The sequence below is a fragment of the Giraffa tippelskirchi genome, chromosome 13 (genome assembly GCF_054371585.1).
Source record: "Giraffa tippelskirchi isolate mGirTip1 chromosome 13, T2T-mGirTip1v1.2.pri, whole genome shotgun sequence".
In the NCBI taxonomy this organism is placed as follows: domain Eukaryota; kingdom Metazoa; phylum Chordata; class Mammalia; order Artiodactyla; family Giraffidae; genus Giraffa; species Giraffa tippelskirchi.
Window position 1 is genome coordinate 82501412 of NC_137287.1, and position 19458 is coordinate 82520869.

General features: G+C 44.9%; 1 protein-coding gene across 9 annotated transcripts; it reads right to left on the reverse strand.

Annotated features, from left to right (window-relative positions):
- Positions 1-8705: 8705 nt before the first annotated feature.
- On the reverse strand, positions 8706-19363 carry MGME1 (mitochondrial genome maintenance exonuclease 1). 9 transcript variants are annotated; one of them, XM_081558680.1, is made up of 6 exons: positions 19269-19363; positions 18855-19036; positions 16869-17450; positions 13032-13236; positions 10242-10374; positions 8706-9894 (listed from the first exon to the last, which is right to left on the reverse strand). In XM_081558680.1, exons 2-6 carry the CDS (start codon positions 18967-18969, stop codon positions 9733-9735), a joined length of 1197 nt encoding a protein of 398 aa, XP_081414806.1. In that variant the 5' UTR covers positions 18970-19036; positions 19269-19363; the 3' UTR covers positions 8706-9732. The 9 variants fall into 9 exon arrangements, with proteins under 9 accessions (XP_081414806.1, XP_081414798.1, XP_081414802.1 ...); XM_081558672.1 differs by having other exon boundaries at positions 13032-13251; XM_081558676.1 differs by having other exon boundaries at positions 13032-13251; positions 18846-19036.
- Between the last annotated feature and the right edge of the window lie 95 nt (positions 19364-19458).

Consider the following 19458-nt stretch of genomic DNA (forward strand, 5'->3'; position numbering starts at 1 on the left):
TACATACCAATGGATGGGCCCAAGTTTACGTGGCTAGGAAGTGATAGGTCCAGGAGGCACACCGGAGACCTTGTCCCACGGTGTGTCCCCCATCTTAGAGCCCCTCAGAGGCCCACGGCCATCACAAGGGTGGGAGGGGGGCCAGACAGGCATTCTCTCCCTCTGGTCTCTGGTCTGGACTCAGTGTTTTCCTGATGACTCAAGTCCATTCTGTGTGCTGCTCCAAATAACCTGAGCGCACTATGAAAAAGGCCTCTTATCTCTCCAATTATACTAAGAAGAAAACCTCTGTAGACTGTAGCTTTTGGCGCTTCTTTAACCAAGAGAAAGTGGGCCTCAGATTTGACCTTCAGAAAGCAAGGGAACTGAGTTAGAATGAAGAGCACTGTTTTGTTTCTGTTGTCTTTATTTTACGTTGCCTTCTGTTTACAGCAGGTCATAGCTCTTTTTCAGAGTGGTGGCGAGATAGTTTGCTCTTCAAACAAATTTCTTCAAATAAGAAGAGCGAGAGTGTTGAAAGAAAACCATTGTGTAAATAACTGTGTAAGTGGTCCTTGGGTATGGTGAATGTCCTGGTGGTGGTACAGGATTGACAGAGATTTAGCAAACACTCGTGCCCAATAGAGATGAAACATCTTCATTACTCACAACAATAACACAGCTACTACTGAGTATCGGTTATGTGCAACGGGCTTTACATTTGTTATTTCTAATCTCTATAAAAGCCCTACGAAGTAGTTATTATCTTGCCCGTTTACAAACTGAGGCTCAAAGACTTTGTGTAACTTGTCTGGGTCATGCCATGACCCATGGGGTAAAAATAGCCCCATTTCTTCCCTTCCCTGGATTCACGCACCTTTGCAAGGTAACTTTTTGGCCTTTCTTTTCAAGAGGTGGAGTTTAACACTGGTATATTTAAAATGGATACCAAAAACGACCTACTGTACAGCACTGGGAACTCTGTTCAATGTTATGTGGCAGCCTGGATGGAGGGGGAGTTTGGAGAGGAATTGAATACATGTGGATGTATGGTTATGTCCCTTTGAGGGTCACCTGAAACTATCACAATGTTATTAATCGGCTATTTGCCAATACAAAATAAAAAGTCTAACAATTAAAAAGTTTAAAAATAATAACAAATAAAACAGCAACAAGAAAAGGGGTGGAGTTTATTTCTGTAGCTCTAGACTGTAAACTCCATGTCTGTCTTGCGTCCTCAGCGTCTTGCCCAAGTTGTCACAAAACAGACACTCAGTAAACATACGTTGGGTGAAGGGGTGAATAAATCTCTTTAACTCACAGCCTGTGCTTTTCTCATCATCCTGTCCTTCTCTATCCTGCCTCACAAAGCCCACTCTACAGGCCTGTCTCCTCTAGCCTAGATCTACATATAATACCTTTCAAATTGCAGAGCTCTCAGCAAAGAGCTGACCAGAGCTAACCAGAATGTCTCTGGGGGCCGCTCTGACTGCCAGGTCTTTTCCTGCTCTCCTCGGGCAGGCCAGTTCCCTTTCATTGTTTGTCCCTCCACTCATCTCTCTTAAAATTGTTCCCTGTGACTTTTATCACCCTCTTTCATTTTCTTGATCTTGCATTCAGGATGTACCCAGGTTCACAACTTGCGCCCACCTGGCCCTTGTGTCATGTTCTGTGGTGGTCACCAAGTCTTGGATTTTTTAAAAATTCCCCACCTTGTGTGTAACTGCTGATCGTGGTGATGGATAAAGAGGCATTCACACGTGGGGCAGTTTTATGAGCACATACACGGATGTACTGAAGACCCCGCATCTGTCCAGCGCTGTTGATGTGTCCTGTGAATGGGGAGCGACACAAACATCTGGAAGAGTGAAGTGAGAGAAACGGTAGGACACGACTAAGAATGCAAATGGGTGGTGAAAACAGTGGCTCCAGAGGAGTCCAGAGGAGGGTGGAACCGTCACGTGCTGATTGGTGCCAGCTCCAAGGAGGATGGAATGGATGCTTGTCCGGTACCTCTTCCATCTCCAGCATCATCACCCGTTTCCTTGAATTAATTTTCCCGACAGCACTGGGGTCAGAACTATCCCCAAGTTACCTGATGAGGAGAGAGACACAGGGGAGGGGAGTGACTTGCCTGACACTGCAAGGCTGGACCTGGGTCCAGCCCGCCAGATGCTGAGGCTCCCGGTCTCTCCTCTGTGCTGGTCAGTGCAGGCTGGGGCTCAGGTCTAAGCACGTAAAGAGCTAAGGCTCGGTCGAACAAAGGGATGAAGGGAAGTTGTTTTCGGCAAAGGCTTCGGTGCCAACAATAGCTCAGAGACGCGGGAGCCCATGCTCTAGATGGGACTGGCCCGAATGGATGTTTCTAATCACATTTGACCTTTGCTTATTGTTTAGACTTTGTTTTCTTTTTCTGTAGTTTCCTATCCCATTCATTTAGTGACCGTCCTGACTTACAGACATGTTATATGACATCTCAGCATCATTGCTTTTTTTCAGTGTGGAAATCATTTAATTAAAAATTTTATTGGAGTACAGTTTTACAGTGTTATGTTAATCGTTGCTTTAAAAAAAAATAGTTTTATTTATTTATCTTTGGCCTTGCTGGGTCTTTGTTGCTCTGTGTGGTCTTTCTCTAGTTGCGGTGAGTGGGCTTCTCATTGCAGTGGCTTCGCGTGTTGCTAAGCATGGGCTCTAGGGCACATGGGCTTCAGTTGTTGCGGCTCCCAGGTTTCAGAGCACAGGCTCAATAGTTGCAGCGCACAGGCTTAGCTGCTCTGTGGCATGTGGAATCTTCTGGGACCAGGGATTGAACTTGTGACCCCTGCATTGGCAGGCGGATTTTTATCCACTGTGCCGCCAGAAAAGTCCCAGTCGTTGCTTTTTAACACCCTATCGTTCATGGAACATTTTTTTAGAGATCTTTTAATACGTATCTCTAACCTTGATTAGTATGGATTAATATTTTCATGTTGGAAAGTGTCAGATTTCATTTTCTTGGGCTCCAAAATCAGTGCAGTGACTGCAGCCACAAAATTAAAAGACGCTTGCTCCTTGGAAGAATAGCTGTGTCAAACCTAGACAGTGTTTTAAAAAGCAGAGACATCACTTTGACGACAAAGGTCCATCTAGTCAAAGCTATGGTTTTTCCACTAGTCATGTACGGATGTGAGAGTTGGAACATAAAGAAGGCTGAGCACCTCAAAATTGATGCTTTTGTACTGTGGTGTTGGAGAAGACTCTTGAGAGTCCCTTGGACTGCAAGGATATCCAACCAGTCAATCCTAAAGGAAATCAACCCTGAATATTCATTGGAAAGACTGATGCTGAAGCTGAAGCTCCAATGCTTTGGCCACCTGATGCGAAGAACTTACTCATTGGAAAAGATCCTGATGCTGGGAAAAATTGAGGGCAAGAGGAGAAGGGGGTGAGAGAAGATGAGATGATTGGATGGCATCATCAACTCAATGGACATGAGTTTGAGGAAACTCAGGGAGTCAGTGATGGACAGAGAAGCCTGGCGTGCTGCAGGCCATGGGGTTGCAAAGAGTTGGACATGACTTAGCAACTGAACAACAACATTTTCGTGTACTCATCTTTCTTGGCTGTGATCTTAGAAGTCTTCACAGCAGACCGTCCAAGGCCCTGGTTTGGAAGGACGTTGACTGGGGCTCAGCTCAGCCCCGGGAGGCAGTTTTTTGGCACAGCCCTGATGACCGCCTGCTCCCAAACCTCCCCCCATGGGATGACGTTTGCTCAGTGAAAGCCTGCCGGGCTGCAGCCTCAGAAGCTGCCGGTCTGTAAACAGCTTTGTTCCTAATCTACCCCACTGCTCTTGTGAGCCAGGGACCCAGAGTCATTGGCTGGAAGAGGCTGCTCAGGACTGTCGTACCAGAAAAAGTGAGGAATCATAAGCTGCCTCAGATGGGAAGAAGAGAAGAGACCTCTCATGTGGTTTGCTTCAGTTCAGATGCGTGTGAATGACTGAAATGCCCAAGGAGGTACACGTGGGCCCCCTCATACTTGGGTTTCTTGCCCCAACTGCAGGCCATCTTCTCCCACCACTAGGTGGCAGTCCTGTTTTAACACAGATTTTAGAGGAGCCTGGCGGGCTCCATTTATTGGGGTTGCAGTCGACATGACTTAGCGACACAAACAACAACAATTCAAGCAATAACGCTTTTGAAGCTATAAAGTAAAAATTAACTGTTTTCACCCCATCGTGCTGGCATGTTATATGCTCTTAATAGTAAAGATGCAGGAAAGCAGGACATTTCAGCAGCACTGGTGGGAGTGGGAAGGGCTTCCCAGGTGGCGCTAGTGGTAAAGAACCCGCCTGCCAATGCTGGAGACATAAAGAGCCAAGGGTTCAATCCCTGGGTCGGGAAGATCCCTGGAGTAGGAAATGGCGACCCACTCCAGTATTCTTGCCTGGAGAATCCCATGGACAGAGGAGCCTGGAGGGCTACAGTCCATGGGGTCGCCATGAGTCGGACATGACTGAAAAGACTTAGCATGGTGGGAGCGGGAGCTGACATCACAGTGGTGGGGGTACTGGGCAGTGATGCTCACGCTGGGCACAATGGGGACCCAGCAGACATGGCAGGCCTCATCTCGATGAAGATGACGATTGCCAACAGGTACTGGTTCCTGCCGTGTGCCAGGCCCGCAGCCACATTTAATCTGCACAGCTCAAAGAAATGCTCTCATTTCCTGTCAATTTACAAATGAGGAAGTCAGCCACAGAGAGGTCAGGTAACCTGCCCAAGGTCACGGAGCTGGTAAGTAGCAGGGCCAAGACCCACATCTGCTTCCGCTGCACTGCGTGTGCCTCACGTGTCCTGTGAACAGGCACACATCGTGGTGCTCACTGCAGCGCTGTCGGCGGGAGAGGACAGTCTAACAGCCCACAGGTGACACTGTGAAGCAGGAGGGGACATGCTGAGCGGCTGGGGGCCCTGCACTGGATTTAGGGGCGTCAACCTGGATGGTCTTGAGACTCATGCTGAGATACAGAGGTAGAAACCAACACAGAAAGCAGAACTGCCTGTTATTCACGGAGACCAGCACAGGTGTAAGTTTTAAGACTGTAAAAGGACATGCTAGAAAGAGAACGCACCCAATTTATGATGGTGTTTATTTCAAGGGAGGCTTCCCTGGTGGCTCAGACGGTTCAAGAATCTACCTGCAATGCCAGAGACCCGACTTCTATCCCTGGGTCAGGAAGATCCCCTGGAGAAGGGAATGGCTACCCACTCCAATATTCTTGCCTGGAGAGTCCCTTGGACAGAGGAGCCTGGCGGGCTACAGTCCATGGGGTTGCAGAGTCGGACATGACTAAAATGACTTAGCAGGCACACACACACGTCTCAAGGGAGAGGGAAACTGGATTAGGGAGAAGGGCTTTTATGTGTAATGCCTATTATTTTTTTCTCTCTGACTCCCCATCTTCCTCCCTAAACCTCTTGAGCAAAAAGGAAAAATCTCAAACCCCACTCTAACTCTGAATAGCGTTTTATGATTGATCTTTACAAATGCATTTCTTAAACCTGACAGCTTTGACTGTCAAGGCACCAGGGAAGTCTGCTCATGTAAGGCGGTCTCCCTAGAAATTCTCTTTGGTGTAAATAGCTTTCAAGTTCAGCGGGTTAGATGCCAGCCAGGACGTCTTGTTAACCTGGAAGGAAAGGAAGGAGGTGGTGGGAGCCCAGGAGAGTCACTTCTGTCTTTTACTTAGTAATTGATTGGTTTGGTTTAAGACAGTGTTTCTTCTTAGGCACCAACTCCAAATGACTAAGGTGTTTCTTTAAACATAAAAGTCCCAACCTTCCTTGCTTCAGTTTTTGTGTGTAGGAGGAGGGTAGGGTAGGTTATAATCAAAATGTTTAATTGTTCAGGTGGAAAAATCAGTGATTAAAACAAATTACCCCCTCCAACTCCTTCTAAAGCTTGTAGGCAAATTAAGTAATGATTTTATGTGCTCAGTCGTGTCCGACTCTTTGTGACCCCATGGACTGTAGCCCGCCAGGCTCCTCTGTCCATGGGATTCTCCATGCAAATTGGTTACCTAGAAACACAATGACTTAGGACTAACCTGCTTCCTGTATTCACTAGGGTGAATGCTTACAAAGATCATATGTTGGATTTTGTTGACAAGCTTTCCTAGAACTGGAAGAGGTTTATAGAGGTTAATGGTCCCAGATTAACGGGGGCTAATGGCTCTGAGCGAGAAGCCAAGTCTGAGGGGGAAAAAATTGAAAATTGGCTTTCAGTGCCACCATGGAGCTTTTGGTAGCTGCTAAATGCATTAATAATAATGCGTAGGGAGTTTCCCGGTGGTCCAGTGGTTAGGACTCTGCACTTTCAGTGCCGGGGCTCAGGTTCAATCCCTGGTCAGGGAACTAAGATTCCACAAGCCACACTGCCCCCCCCCCAAAAAAAGTGTAGGATTGCAGAGGAAAAAGGGGGATAGTTTTTGAGTAGACACCATTGCATCTACCGGATGCTCTCAAAGCTCGGGGCAGTTTAGCTGTTCTGCACTTTTGTGAGGAAGTCTCAGGAGAGCCATCTGCACCTACTTTTCAAAATGTTTGAATTATCCTCAATTAGACTCTCTCCTTGTTGCAAATCCTGCTTCACTTCAGTGGAGGTTAAAACACCACGTCACATACAGGAGCAGGAGGAATCCAAACACCGGTAACAGCCACGGTGACTCTTGAAAAGCTGTGGCTCCTATAGATGTGCTCTTCTGAGCCTCGGCAGTGAAACAAACTGCTTTCCGCTTGACCCCCCCCCACACCCCCCCCCCCAGGCTGAGCGTCCATCACTGGGGAGGCTGAAGGGTGGGGGCTGCAGGGAGGCTGTAATTGTCCTCGCTCCCAGCAGGGCTTCCTGGGCAGACTTAGGGTCCTTCATGGAACAATTGGCGCCACCTTAGCTTGGGAGCAAATTGCAAACATCCACTGCATCATAGAAAAAGCAAGAGTTCCAGAAAAACATTTACTTCCGCTTCATTGACTATGCTAAAGCCTTTGACTGTATGGATCTCAACAAACTGTGGAAAATTCTTCAAGAGATGGGACTACCAGACTACCTTACCTGCCTCCTGAGAAATCTGTATGCAGGTCAAGAAGCAACAGGTAGAACCAGATATGGAACAATGGACTGGTTCCAAATTAAGAAAGGAGTACGTCAAGGCTGTATATCGTTACCCTGCTTATTTAACTTATATGCAGAGTACATCATGCGAAATGCTGGACTGGATGAAGCACAAGCTGGAATCAAGATTGCAGGGGGAATATCAGTAACCTCAGATATGCAGATGACACCACTCTTACAGCAGAAAGCAAAGAGGAACTAAAGAGCCTCCTGATAAAAGTGAAAGAGTGAAAAAGCTGCCTTAAAATTCAACATTCAAGAAACTAAGATCATGGCATCTGGTCCCAACACTTTATGGCAAATAGATGGGGAAACAATGGAAACAGTGACAGACTTTATTTTCTTGGGCTCCAAAATCACTGCAGACAGTGACTGCAGCCATGAAATTAAAAGACGCTTGCTCCTTGGAAGAAAAGCTATGACCAACCTAGACAGCATATTAAAAAGCAGAGACATTACTTTGCTGACAAAGGTCCATCTAGTCAAAGCTATGGTTTTTCCAGTAGTCATGTATGGATGTGAGAGTTGGACTATAAAGAAAGCTGAGTGCTGAAGAATTGATGCTTTTGCACTGTGGTGTTGGAGAAGACTTTTGAGAGTCCCTTAGACAGCAAGGAGATCCAACCAGTCCATCCTAAAGGAAATCAGTCCTGAATATTCATTGGAAGGACTGATGCTAAAACTGAAACTCCAAAACTTTGGCCACCTCAGGTGAAGAGCTGATTCAGTGGAAGAGACCCTGATGCTGGGAAAGACTGAAAGCGGAGAAGGGGATGACGGAGGATGAGATGGTTGGATGGCATCACCGACCCAATGAACATGAGTTTGAGTAGGCTCCGGGAGCTGGTAATGGACAGGGAGGCCTGGCGAGCTACAGTTGCAAAGAGTCAGACATGGCTGAATGATTGAACTGAACTAGCTTGGGACTGAACTGAACTAGCCCTGGGTGCATACTGACAGGTCCAAGGTGTGACTATCTTCACCAGAGAGAACTTGCTGGGTCTGGGCTTCTGAACTCCAGGGTGGTGCTTGGTGGGGCTGGGGCTACACCAGCTGGGACACTCCAAATATTCTCACATGATTCCTGACTTCGGAAATTACAGGAATATAGGCTGCCTGAAAGGCTTCCTTTGTGGCTCAGCTGGTAAAGAATCTGTCTGCAATGTGTTAGTCCTGGATTTGATCCCTGGGTTGGGAAGATCCCCTGGAGAAGGGAAAGGGTACCCACTCCAGTATTCTGGCCTGGAGAATTCTATGGACTTGATAGTCCATGGGGTCACAGAGTTGAACACAACTGAGTGACTTTCACTCACTCACTCACTCGGCTGCTTGAAAAGCACGAGAGGGGTGTGGAGTCATCACAAGGTCTCCCTCAATCCTCTGTCCCACTCAAAGCTCACTTTCCCTATGAGGTGACCGTGTGTGCATATACGTATAACACACCCCAAAGCTACTGGGTCAAGATTAAGATGGTTAAGATTCTGAATTTACAAACAAAATCTAAACAATTCCAGGTTTGTGAAATCACCCTGTAAATGCACACATTTAAATAAAAAGCAAAACCAAAAGCCTTTACTTCATCTTTTATTTCTTATAATTAATGGCTAATAAAAGAAAAAAGTGACTGTAGCACCTACTATTTCAAGATAGCAACTGTAAGTTAAGTGCTAACCTACTCCATGAAACAGGGAGCCATCCCCCAGGGCGGTAGTGGGCGTTTATTTAGGTTTCCCAAACCCAGTGACTACTAATCAATTTTATTACTGATCAAACATAGGAAAAAAAAACCAAAACGTGTCATTATTGTTCCCCGTAGCTGGAAAATTCCATAAACAATTTTCTCCATGTACACGATTCCTTGACTCAAACCAGAAGATAGCTACCAAAATACCCAGAAGTACATTCTCAGAGGGGGCCCAGCCGCTTCTGAGGATTATCTGGCGGGAGGCCAAGGGGCAATGCAATGATTCAGGGAGTGTGCACCGTCTTTCCGGAGAGCAATGTTTCTGGAGGCTGAGAGATCACATGTTTATTCCTTAAAAATGGTAAATGGATGTTTTCTCCCTCAAATGAAATACAGGGAATCCCAAAACCTAAGGCATGATTTAGGAACCTCCACTGGCAGAAGCAGTTAGCTGATAGGAATTCTCACTGCACACATACCCTGGGGGTGTGTGGCCCCCTCCCGCAGTATGCCCCAGGGAAGCACTTGGCACACCAAGCCTCACTGCCCTGAATGTCTCAGTGCGAAGACTGAGACATTCTTCTGTGTCCAGGGCAGGGTCCATCCTGCCCTGGACACAGAAGGTCTGAGAGTCACCAACACTGTGCCAGTCCAGTGCTGCCTGCCCCTTATCCAGGGAAATGCCAGCCAGAGGTAGCAAAGCTGGTCTTTTACAGGCGCGAGTCCGGCTCTTTGAATTTAACTTTTCTGGCTTCACCTTTTTGGTTGCAATAATTCCAACAAGTTACTGGTTGTGCCTGTGTTGATGCAGCTCTCATACCCTGTGGCACCTGATCTCAGATCACAGCAAACAGCAACACATCTTCCCGAATGTGAACAAGCGCTTCCTGTTCCCATGCGGCTTCCTGCCCCTAATCTAATTTCTGGATATTCTGGCTCTTTTCCTTCTTTGTATATTCTTCCAGTCGAAGAAGCCACTTTGCCCAGTACTGGGAGCAGAGCTCAGCATCCATGAAATGTGAGTGGGCGGGGGACCCGTCCTTGTAGGCCACCACGATCAAGCCGCACTGAACCTAGGAAAGAGTAGGGCGGTTCCAGAGTCTAGAGCAGCACCAGGACAGAGGCTCACTCCCTCCTCACTCCAGGGTGAGCCCAGAGCAAAACAATCAGCAGTGAGAGCTCCCACCTCAGTTTCTAAGACAGGCTGATGATACACAAGAAAAGAAAGATGAACATAAAGAACCCACTGTGACCATTAAAGAACTATTAATAACAAAAAGCCCAGGAAGTGGGGAAAGTGCTCTATGGAGTGTAGAAGGACAGAACAGAGGAAGCGGTCAGATACACACAGGACAGAACCTGAAGGAGCTATGACCTGGCATGGGCAAAGCCTGAAGTAAGCCAGGCTCTGTGTCCTGACCTGAAAGCTGTAGTTGGCGTCATGGTTCACGGCACCGACATACGCCACGACTTGCAGGGGGTTGTCATACGTGTTTCGGATGAAAGGCTTTGGCTTCTCTGATGTCTTCCAATCAATCACACAAAGCTTGCCCCTAGAGAGAAACCGAAGGAAGCCCTTGAAGGTGACAGCTCAAACTGAGACTCTGTTAGGCTAACCCTCTTTTTACTATAGTTTGCTGCTTGTCACCCAATGACTATGGCTTCCATTCCCCCCTAGTTCCAAGCAGACAGCCCTCCTGAGCTTTACTTGAAACTGAAGAGGTGTTGAGCCCCTCATTCAGGTCAGTGATGAGGTGTAAAGGGGTTCACCACAGGGCTGCAGTGAGGGCCCAGGTCCCTGGGCTGGGAAACAGTCTCCCCAGGGCAAGCCTCTAAACTTTCTAGGCTTCTCTTTGGACCTCCATGGTTTAATAGTTGACAAGGGAATTGAAACTACATCTGCTATTATCTTAGTTAATTTGCTTCAATCGTTCATTCTGATAGAATGAACCACAACAGACCAGCAGCAAAGTCCCCATTTAAGGGACCAAGCATCATGGTGCCTCAGAAACCAAAGCTGGAGTTCAAGTCCATCAACACTTAAAAGGTAGCAGCAATATGTAGAAATACAAATGAGAAGACCTGGTTCCTGTCCTAAAAGTTTACACACAAGGTAGGGATATATTACTTTCTATTAGGGATCTTGGGAAAAGAAAAAAAAAGTCCTGCCACTTTTTTTTTTTTTTTGGTAAAATAACCAGTACATTCCTCCCTCTCCCCCATCCTGGTGGGGTTTTACATTTGCCAACCACACATGTCAAAAGGACTGCAGGGCAGATGATTTGAGAACCAGTGACCCTCAAGCGGTCTTACTGCTCTGTCTTGACTTCAGGTTCAAAACCAGCTGTTCAGAGGGAGATCTTCCTGTTAACATAACCTTGGAGTTAGAACCTATGCAAGGTGTTTATAAAACCAGGCTAGAGGAGCGCTGTCTAAAAGAAAGAAAATGTGAGCTATACACACCACTTAAAATTTTCCAGTAGCTACATCCAAAAAGAAACAGGTGAAATTTTTAATATTTAACCCAATATATCCAAAATATGATCATTTCAGTATATAATTAACATTAAAAAATTGTTAATGAGATATTTTAAATTCTTTTTTTGTGCAAACTCACTGAAATCTAGTTTGTATATTTACAGCACACATCAGTTTGGACCAGTCCCAGTCAAGTGCTTAGTGGCCTATAGGGCCCACTGCTACCCTACTGGATGGTGCAGATGTAGAAGTAATACATCATCTTTGTAACTGTTTTCCATTCTGTAAAGCTTGACAATCTCTGCAAATGAAGAGAGGCCCCAGTATCCCCAAGGGGGCTACCATTCCCAGTTCTCTCCCTTGATAAAATCAAAATATCCTACAGTATTGACTTCTACCATGTACCACTGTTTCCAGAAATGTACTATAACTTATAGAACTTAATACTATGGAAAAAAAAATCTTAGTAGTATAAACCCAAATTAAAATTGCAATAAGACAGTCCACAAATAGCTATTTAATAAATGAAAAGGTGCTTAGCCTAATTTATTTTGAAATGCCAAATGAAATGACGAGACATAGGGTTAAAACACTTGTTCTCTGTGACCCCACAATTTCCCTGTCAGGTCTGTACCATAGAGCAATGGTTTGATATCCTGGGTGCAGGTGACAAGCCTGGAGAATTGAAGTATTCATGCCCAGGCCTACTTCAGATTGACTGGATTTATTCATGTCTCACAGGTCACTCACCAAAACAAACCAGTGAACCTGTGCACCTGCTGAAAGAAACTGTCAGGACAGAACACAAGGAGACCTGGTCACTGCTGCAGTTTGTAACTGTGAAAAACTAGAAATAATCTGAGAGCTCCCAATATGGAAGTGGATACAGTTCATTCACACTAAATAGCAGTTAAAAAGAGAGAAGAGGGTCAAAATAACAAGGCTAACACTTTCTGAGCAGATAGTATGCATTTTAAGTACTGCACCAGGAATGTCTCATTTAACCTCTGTAACAAACCTGTGAGGTAGGTACTATTATTTGTCCTATTTCACAGATGAACAAATGGAGGTACAGAGAAGCTAAGTAAGTAGCCCAAAGTTAAGAAGAAAACCCAGAAACCAAACTCAGGCAGCGTGTCTCTGGAGCCCTGTATCTTTTAACTAGAGTTCCATGGGTTATACTAACAGATTTTGCCCCCACCCTCTTTATTGCTCACATGCTTTTTTGGGGAATACGGATATCTGCAGGTTATATCTACCCTTGAAATCTGGAGTAAGTGGGAAAACAGTAACAGCAGCAATTTAAAGACCCTAGGAAGTTTTAGTGAGCTTAGCGTTCCTATGCATGTCAAACACTGCGTGGAAGCCTTGAAGAAAGCTGATTTTCAGGGCCAACAGACCAAGGTATCATTTTTAGCGAAACAGGAAAAACAATGCAGGAATCAAATTGGATCTTATGGTTGGTACCTTGCCTGAAGGCCGGGAGCGGGGGAACATGCTGGAAAACAGGCCATCCTAGCCATACTGGACAGTTACACCTTTCCTCCACCAAATACCCTGACTTGGGCAAATAGATTGACAAGGATGACATGGCTGTCACCTGATGTGACTTTGCACAGGCTCTACCTTGAAGCAGGAGTTGAGAGGTAAAACTAGTGCTGGATGGGAACCATGCGTCCCACCCAGAATTAATTCACCTCCACACTTGATGTGAAAAAGTAAATATACTTACTGATAATCAGCCACACAGTCCAGCAGACCCACATACTGTAAGACCTCATGTTTAACCGCACTTTCCAGGGCCCGCACTCCACTGACGTCTTTCAAAACATGCTGCACGCTTTGGATGTAGCCAGATTCAAGGAGACTTTCATCTCTCTCTTTTAAACTCCCCTGGGGTGAAAGTATGCTTTCCAAGGCTCCATGAAACTTCTTCCCTTGTAAAAACATGTCTGAAAGAAAATCAGAGAAAAGGGACAACAACAAAAAATACCCCAAACAAAGCTAGTACTAAAGAACAAATACTCTATAAGACTCTTTACATTGAAATTAAAAATCACATGAATTTCCTTTAAGTGACAACTTCTAAGACACCATATTTCAGCCTCCTGTGAAATCTAAGAATGCACTTTGAGAAGAAAAGGGACTAGAAGAGCTTAGATAATACAATGGATTAAAATGAAGCATTTATAGCAGAATTAGGTCAAAGCTAGAATTGAAGATTTGGGGGCTGCAGAACCATACCTAGTGAATTCACATAGCACTGTGAATTTTAGAATTCATTTAATGTAGGTAACCAGTAAGTTAACCAGCTGTGATAGTTAGACATTTAGAGAACTACACTTGTTTATAGTTCTTTTTACAACCAAATCTGACTTATGAACACTGGTGGAGGCGTCCTTTACCAATAGGCTTAGTGACAGGAAAGGCATGAAAATCAAGGCATGCAGGAATTAACAATATGGGGCTTGGGAGGAAAACATGTGGCATTCTGCACCTGCGCTTGCTTTTAGGACGTGAGCAGCCTGAGATAGTGGCTCTGTCCTCAATTTTTTTTTTCCTCTTACACTTTTAAGTTAAGAAAAGAGGACACAAACATATTCAACAAGTGCAAGATATACTATATATTCACTTGACTCTTGATTAAGGAAGGAAAGACAGAGGGTGTTGCTATGCTAAGCGCTAAGTTTGGCACTTTCAAACTGTTAACTTTCAAATACAGCAACCTGGCAAGATAAGGATCTTCACCCCCATTTTAATGAGGCCCAGGCAGTGCTATTAAATTGCCCAAAAGCATAAAGCTGGATGGGCCTGGCCCCAGAGCCCATGCTCATTCCAGCCCGTCACCCAGTAGAGCAAGAAGAAAACTCAGGGACCATCAGGTAGAGAGACACACAGAAACAGAGGAGGAAATATACGTGCTTGGAGACACACCCACAGAAAATGGGGAAAGTCATCTCAGCTAATGAGGCAATTATTATTACCATATTACCTTTGCCAAGTAGTTTTTACAAAGATTTTGAAAGGTCAGTTCTATTACTGGCAAAAAATGGAATTGCTCTGAGGACACGACTTAGAAAGTGAAGTGAAATTCAACTGAGGACCTAAGTTATTCCACTCCAAATTTACCTGGCTTAATTGGACTTATCAGTACATAAAAGGCCTACAAATGTTTAAGACTTATGGAATTAAAACCCAGGGAAAGAAGTGTAGTATTCATCTACAGATTAGCTTTAATGAAGACACAAACATGTTAAAAACAGGAAGGAAAAAAACTGCTTTATCAAGAGCCAAGCTAAGAGACAACCCATTCTCCACTGCAGTCTTTACCCCTGGCAAGGTCTTCACATGTAAGGTGCAAGGCAACAAACATGAGGATCTGGGTTACAGGATCCCTTAGGATTGTAAAGCTAAGAACATTAAACATGATTCAACTTGTGAAAATAAATTTTAAAAGATTTAAGAGTTATTGCAGATAGCAATTAAGTTAGAGTGTTCTTTGAATAAATTAAAGGAATAAAAGTGCAGTGTTTTCAAGTCTTATGTTAACAACAAAAAAGTCATGAATCTCCTATATTCTAACTGACAAGCATGGATATTTTATAATTAAAAAAAATTCAATGTAGCAAAAAAAATGGAAAAAATAAACCCCAGCTTTCCCACCAGGATCAATACAAGTATAAATCAAAGTCAGACTTTCTTATCCTCGCAATCTTCAAAAGGTAAATTGGTGCTTGGGAAACTGACCCTATGTTTTGGGGTTTTTTTTGGTCACACTGTGCAGCATGTGGCATCTTAGTTCCCTGACCAGGGATGGAACTAGCGCTGCTGCAGTGGAGCCACTGGACTGCCAGGGACATCCTTTCCTGCTCTTTTTCTTTCTTCTTTTTTTTGGGCCATGACATGCATCTGTATGTGACTGCCCATTATTTAAAAAAAAAAAAAAAAATTAATTCTGCCTGTTTAAGGTTGATCCTAAATTGACAGAGAAATCATATCATAGTAATCTAGATATATACAGTTGACTACATGGAGTCAACCAGTTTTCTCTGCCTGGGATAGTGGGCTGGCTCAATCCAAACAACTCCTCTCCTTTATCAAGGAGCCAGCAAAGTACTTCCTTTCTTTGAGCTACAGACCTAGGTTTGCAACATCCCAGCAGCTTTCTTAGATTCCCACAAGCTATGATATTTCTGGTTTAAAGAGAATAAAAAAAAAAAAAAGAGAGAATAAAACAAAACTTTCCATAGGAAACAATGTCCATTTTAAATTCTAGTGTTTCAGATAAAAAAACTTAAATGCCATTAAAGTATTTTAAAAAAATATTGCTTGTTTAACAAGCTGAGAAATTTGGTGGTTGTTACTAATTAACTAAGTTAAGAAGGTAGTCAGCCCTGGCATGCAGTCCTTGGCTGAGGCAGCTGAGGAATTTATATGGGGCTTGACCATTTTCACCATATCCAAATGCCACCTAAATACTTAACATTTTTCCTTTAAAACACATGTGATTACAGGTTTAATGTGTTACACATACACATATCTTTGTTCTAAGATGCCTCAAAATAAGTATTCCTCTTACGTTAAAAATTAAAGTGCTTCTGGACCACTACGGGTGCATGTCTTGCTCTCTGGGAAGCGTGGACTAAAGGATGCTCAGTGTAAACTTAGCTTTAACAACTGTGATCCTGCTGGGGAGCAGCAAATTCACCTATACTAACGGTCTCTTCTTTCATCTTGCTTTTGGGTGGAATCTGTTTTACAAAAGCTATTCTCCTTAGTTGTCCGAGAAGTTAGTGAGTTAGGACAGGAGTTGCAGGCTCTGAACATCTGCCTCAGTTTATTAAGATCTAAATACAGATCACACGTTCTGGCTTATTGCCAGTCTTTAAATTTACAAGTCAGGAGAAGGCAATGGCACCCCACTCCAGTACTCTTGCCTAGAAAATTCCATGGACGGAGGAGCCTGGTAGGCTACAGTCCAAGCGGTCGCTAAGAGTCGGACGCGACTGATCGGCTTCACTTTCACTTTTCCCTTTCATGCACTGGAGAAGGAAATGGCAACCCACTCCAGTATTCTTGCCTGGAGAATCCCAGGGACGGGGGAGCCTGGTGGGCTGCCGTCTATGGGGTCACACAGAGTTGGACACGACTGCAGCAACTTAGCAGCAGCAGCAGCAAATTTACAAGTCAGTCTCTGCTGATAAGCAGAGCAAGGGGGCATTTACTAGATTCTGAACAGAATGCCTAGCAACAACTAGAACTCCATTATGTGATAATCGACTATTCCACTAAAAAAAGACAAAAAAAACAAGAAGTTCTAATACTTAAGTCTATAGCTTATAAAACAAATGAATTTTATACACCTTTTAGTCAAAGTACTTGATCTCTCTGATTTATCTGTGAAATGGGGATAATGGCATCTGTGCTTCATAGGGTTGTCATGATAATGAAGTGAGTTATAAAAAACGCTGTAAATACTATCATCTGAAAGCAGCTCCTCACTAGCTATAGTGGTGCCCTCTACTCTGGGAAACATAATAACCGTAAGAATCAGGATTGAGAAGATTACTTGAAGTATATTCGGCAAAGCCATCCTCTCCAAGTTCCAGAATCATGCGCTGCCTCCACTTCTCCAGGTAGAAAGTCTGTTCTGACGTCATGGTCTGCTGCAGGACTCGGGTCACGCTTGGTATCGCATTCCTTTGAAAAGGGATTTTCAGAGGAACTGGAGGATCCCTTGCTGGGTCTGTTTTTACGCTTTTCTCTGGATTGAACAGAAGACACCAGTTTTGTGGAACTCCTGCTGCTTCTTCTTGCTTTGGGGCCTTACTCTTACTCACTGGTCCGTAGAGTAAACCGTCTTCCTCGAACAGAGACTGTGGAGTCCGAACATGGCCTCTGAACGACAAGACAGACCTGACCAAATCAGAGTATTTTTCCTGGTCCACTTGTTCATAAGGGTTCACTCTTTTCTTCCGGCCAAGCAAATAAGAGGAAGTGGAGAAAACAACACGAGGAGCTGCTTCTACAGAAAACCTCTTTGAACTTTGAAGCTTCCTGCAGATGGTCTGAAATACCTTCATCTTTAGACTTTTTTTCACCTCCCTCTGGTCTACTTGTAACGTTGAAGGCCTTTTTAATTTTTGCTTTCCTATCAGAGAGAAAGTGGTGTTAGATATCAGATGTGTTAAACGTTTGAACCATCAAAGTGAAAGCTGCAACAGTATGATAGTGCTCTTTAAAATTGTATTCAACAAGCTTTTTCGATATATTTAACAGAGAAGAACAAACCTGACTCTATATTGGATCTATTCCTTTAATTCTAACCTTAGTTCTCTGCTGGGGCTTAATGCAGGCTTTTCACCTTTTGTAAGAGAATGTTATGCCTACAGCCTGGAATATACAGGAGGGCCGATTCTCAAGAGTTCTGATCTTTAAAGGTATTAACACTTATAAAAGCATAAGAAGTTGCAGAACAGAAAATAATTGTCTTGTTTGAGGTTTTTAGGAGCATTGTGACCAGACCTTCCTGGGCAGCTACAAGAACAAAGGATTCCTGCACCAAGAAGTTTGCAACAACCAGCGACATTCCCTTCTCTTTTAGGATAAAAAAAGTCTCAATTCTAACTCTGGAAAAATGGCTCTTAGGGGCACAAGGCCACCATCCTCTGGGTCTGCTGGCTTTCCAAATAAAGTTGCTATTCCTTGTCCCAACAGCTTATCAGTCAATTTCTTGTCTTGTCCCGCAGCTGAGCTTGGAATTGGTACTATTTGTACAAAACGACTTCTGAAGGACCAGCATTGGTTAAATGTGAAATAATAGACAGCTTGGGACAAGGTGTCCCTAATACTCACTATGGTGCCAACTGCCGCCTATGAAGGGAGCTGTGTGTGATACAAAGAAACACAGGACAGGACACTAGAGGGGCCTGGTGGTCACACTTAGCAGTTTAACCACTAATCCCTAAACATCAGATTTCTAAAAACAAATTTTTTATTGGAGTATAGCTGATTTACAATGTTATATTAGTTTCAGGTGTAGAGCAAAGTGAATCAGTTATACATACACATATATCCCCTCTCTTTAAGATTCTTATCCCATATAGGCCATTGCAGAGTATCTAGTAGAGTTCTCTGTGCTTTACAGCAGGTCCTTGTTTGCCTATGTGCTGTGGTGTCCGACTCTTTGCGATCCCATGTACTCTCTAGGCAAGAGTACTGGAGTGGGTTGCCACTTCCTTCTTCAGAAGTAGGGGGATATGTGTCACAACCCTTTCAAATTGTGGTGCTGAAAAAGACTCTTGAAAGTCCCTTGGACAGCAAGGAAATCAAACCTAGTTAATCCTAAAGGAAATCAACCTTGAATAGTCACTGGAAGGGCTGCTGCTGAAGTTCCAATAGTTTGACCACCTGATGTGAAGAGCGGACTCATTGGAAAAGACCCTGATGCTGGGAAAGACTGAAGGCAAAGAACGAAGGGGGCAAGACAAGATGAGACGGTGAGAGCATCACCATCTTCACCGTCTGAGCCACCAGGGAAGCTCACGTCACCAACTTGATGGGCGTGGATTTGGTTCAACTCCAGAAGACGGTGGAGGACAGCGGAGCCTGGCGTGCTGCAGTCCATGGGCCGCAAAGAGTCGTCGAAGACTGAACAACAGCAACGACATATCACTCCCAAATCTCCCATTTCTCTCCACTTCTCCCCAGGTAACCACAAGATTGAAACACGAGACTCTGAAAAGTAGCATGGAGGGAGAGCTCTCACCTAACCCCTCACACCCCCTACAGTGGGCGCCACTAGGACCCACTCAAGAGTGGGCACTCGCGCTCCCGACCGGTCTGAACCGCCAGGGGCGGTCAGCAGGGCCCCGCCGCCCTATACGCGCTTCGGCAGAGCCCCCCAGGACCAGCCCGACGGCGGCCCCTCGCGCGAGATCACGGTAGGGAACAGCCGGCAGGGAGATACCTCAGAAGCCGGCGCCCTCCGCTAGCTTCAGCGAGCTTATGGACCCCGCGGGCCGCTCCTTTCGTCGGTCCCGCGCTTTGCCCTTAGGCTAGGCCCCGCCCAGGCGCGGCGGTCCCAGCAAGCACTGCGGCGCTCATGCCCCGCCCCTATCCCTAGTCCCCCAGCTCCGTCCATTCTCCCGTGCTCAGTG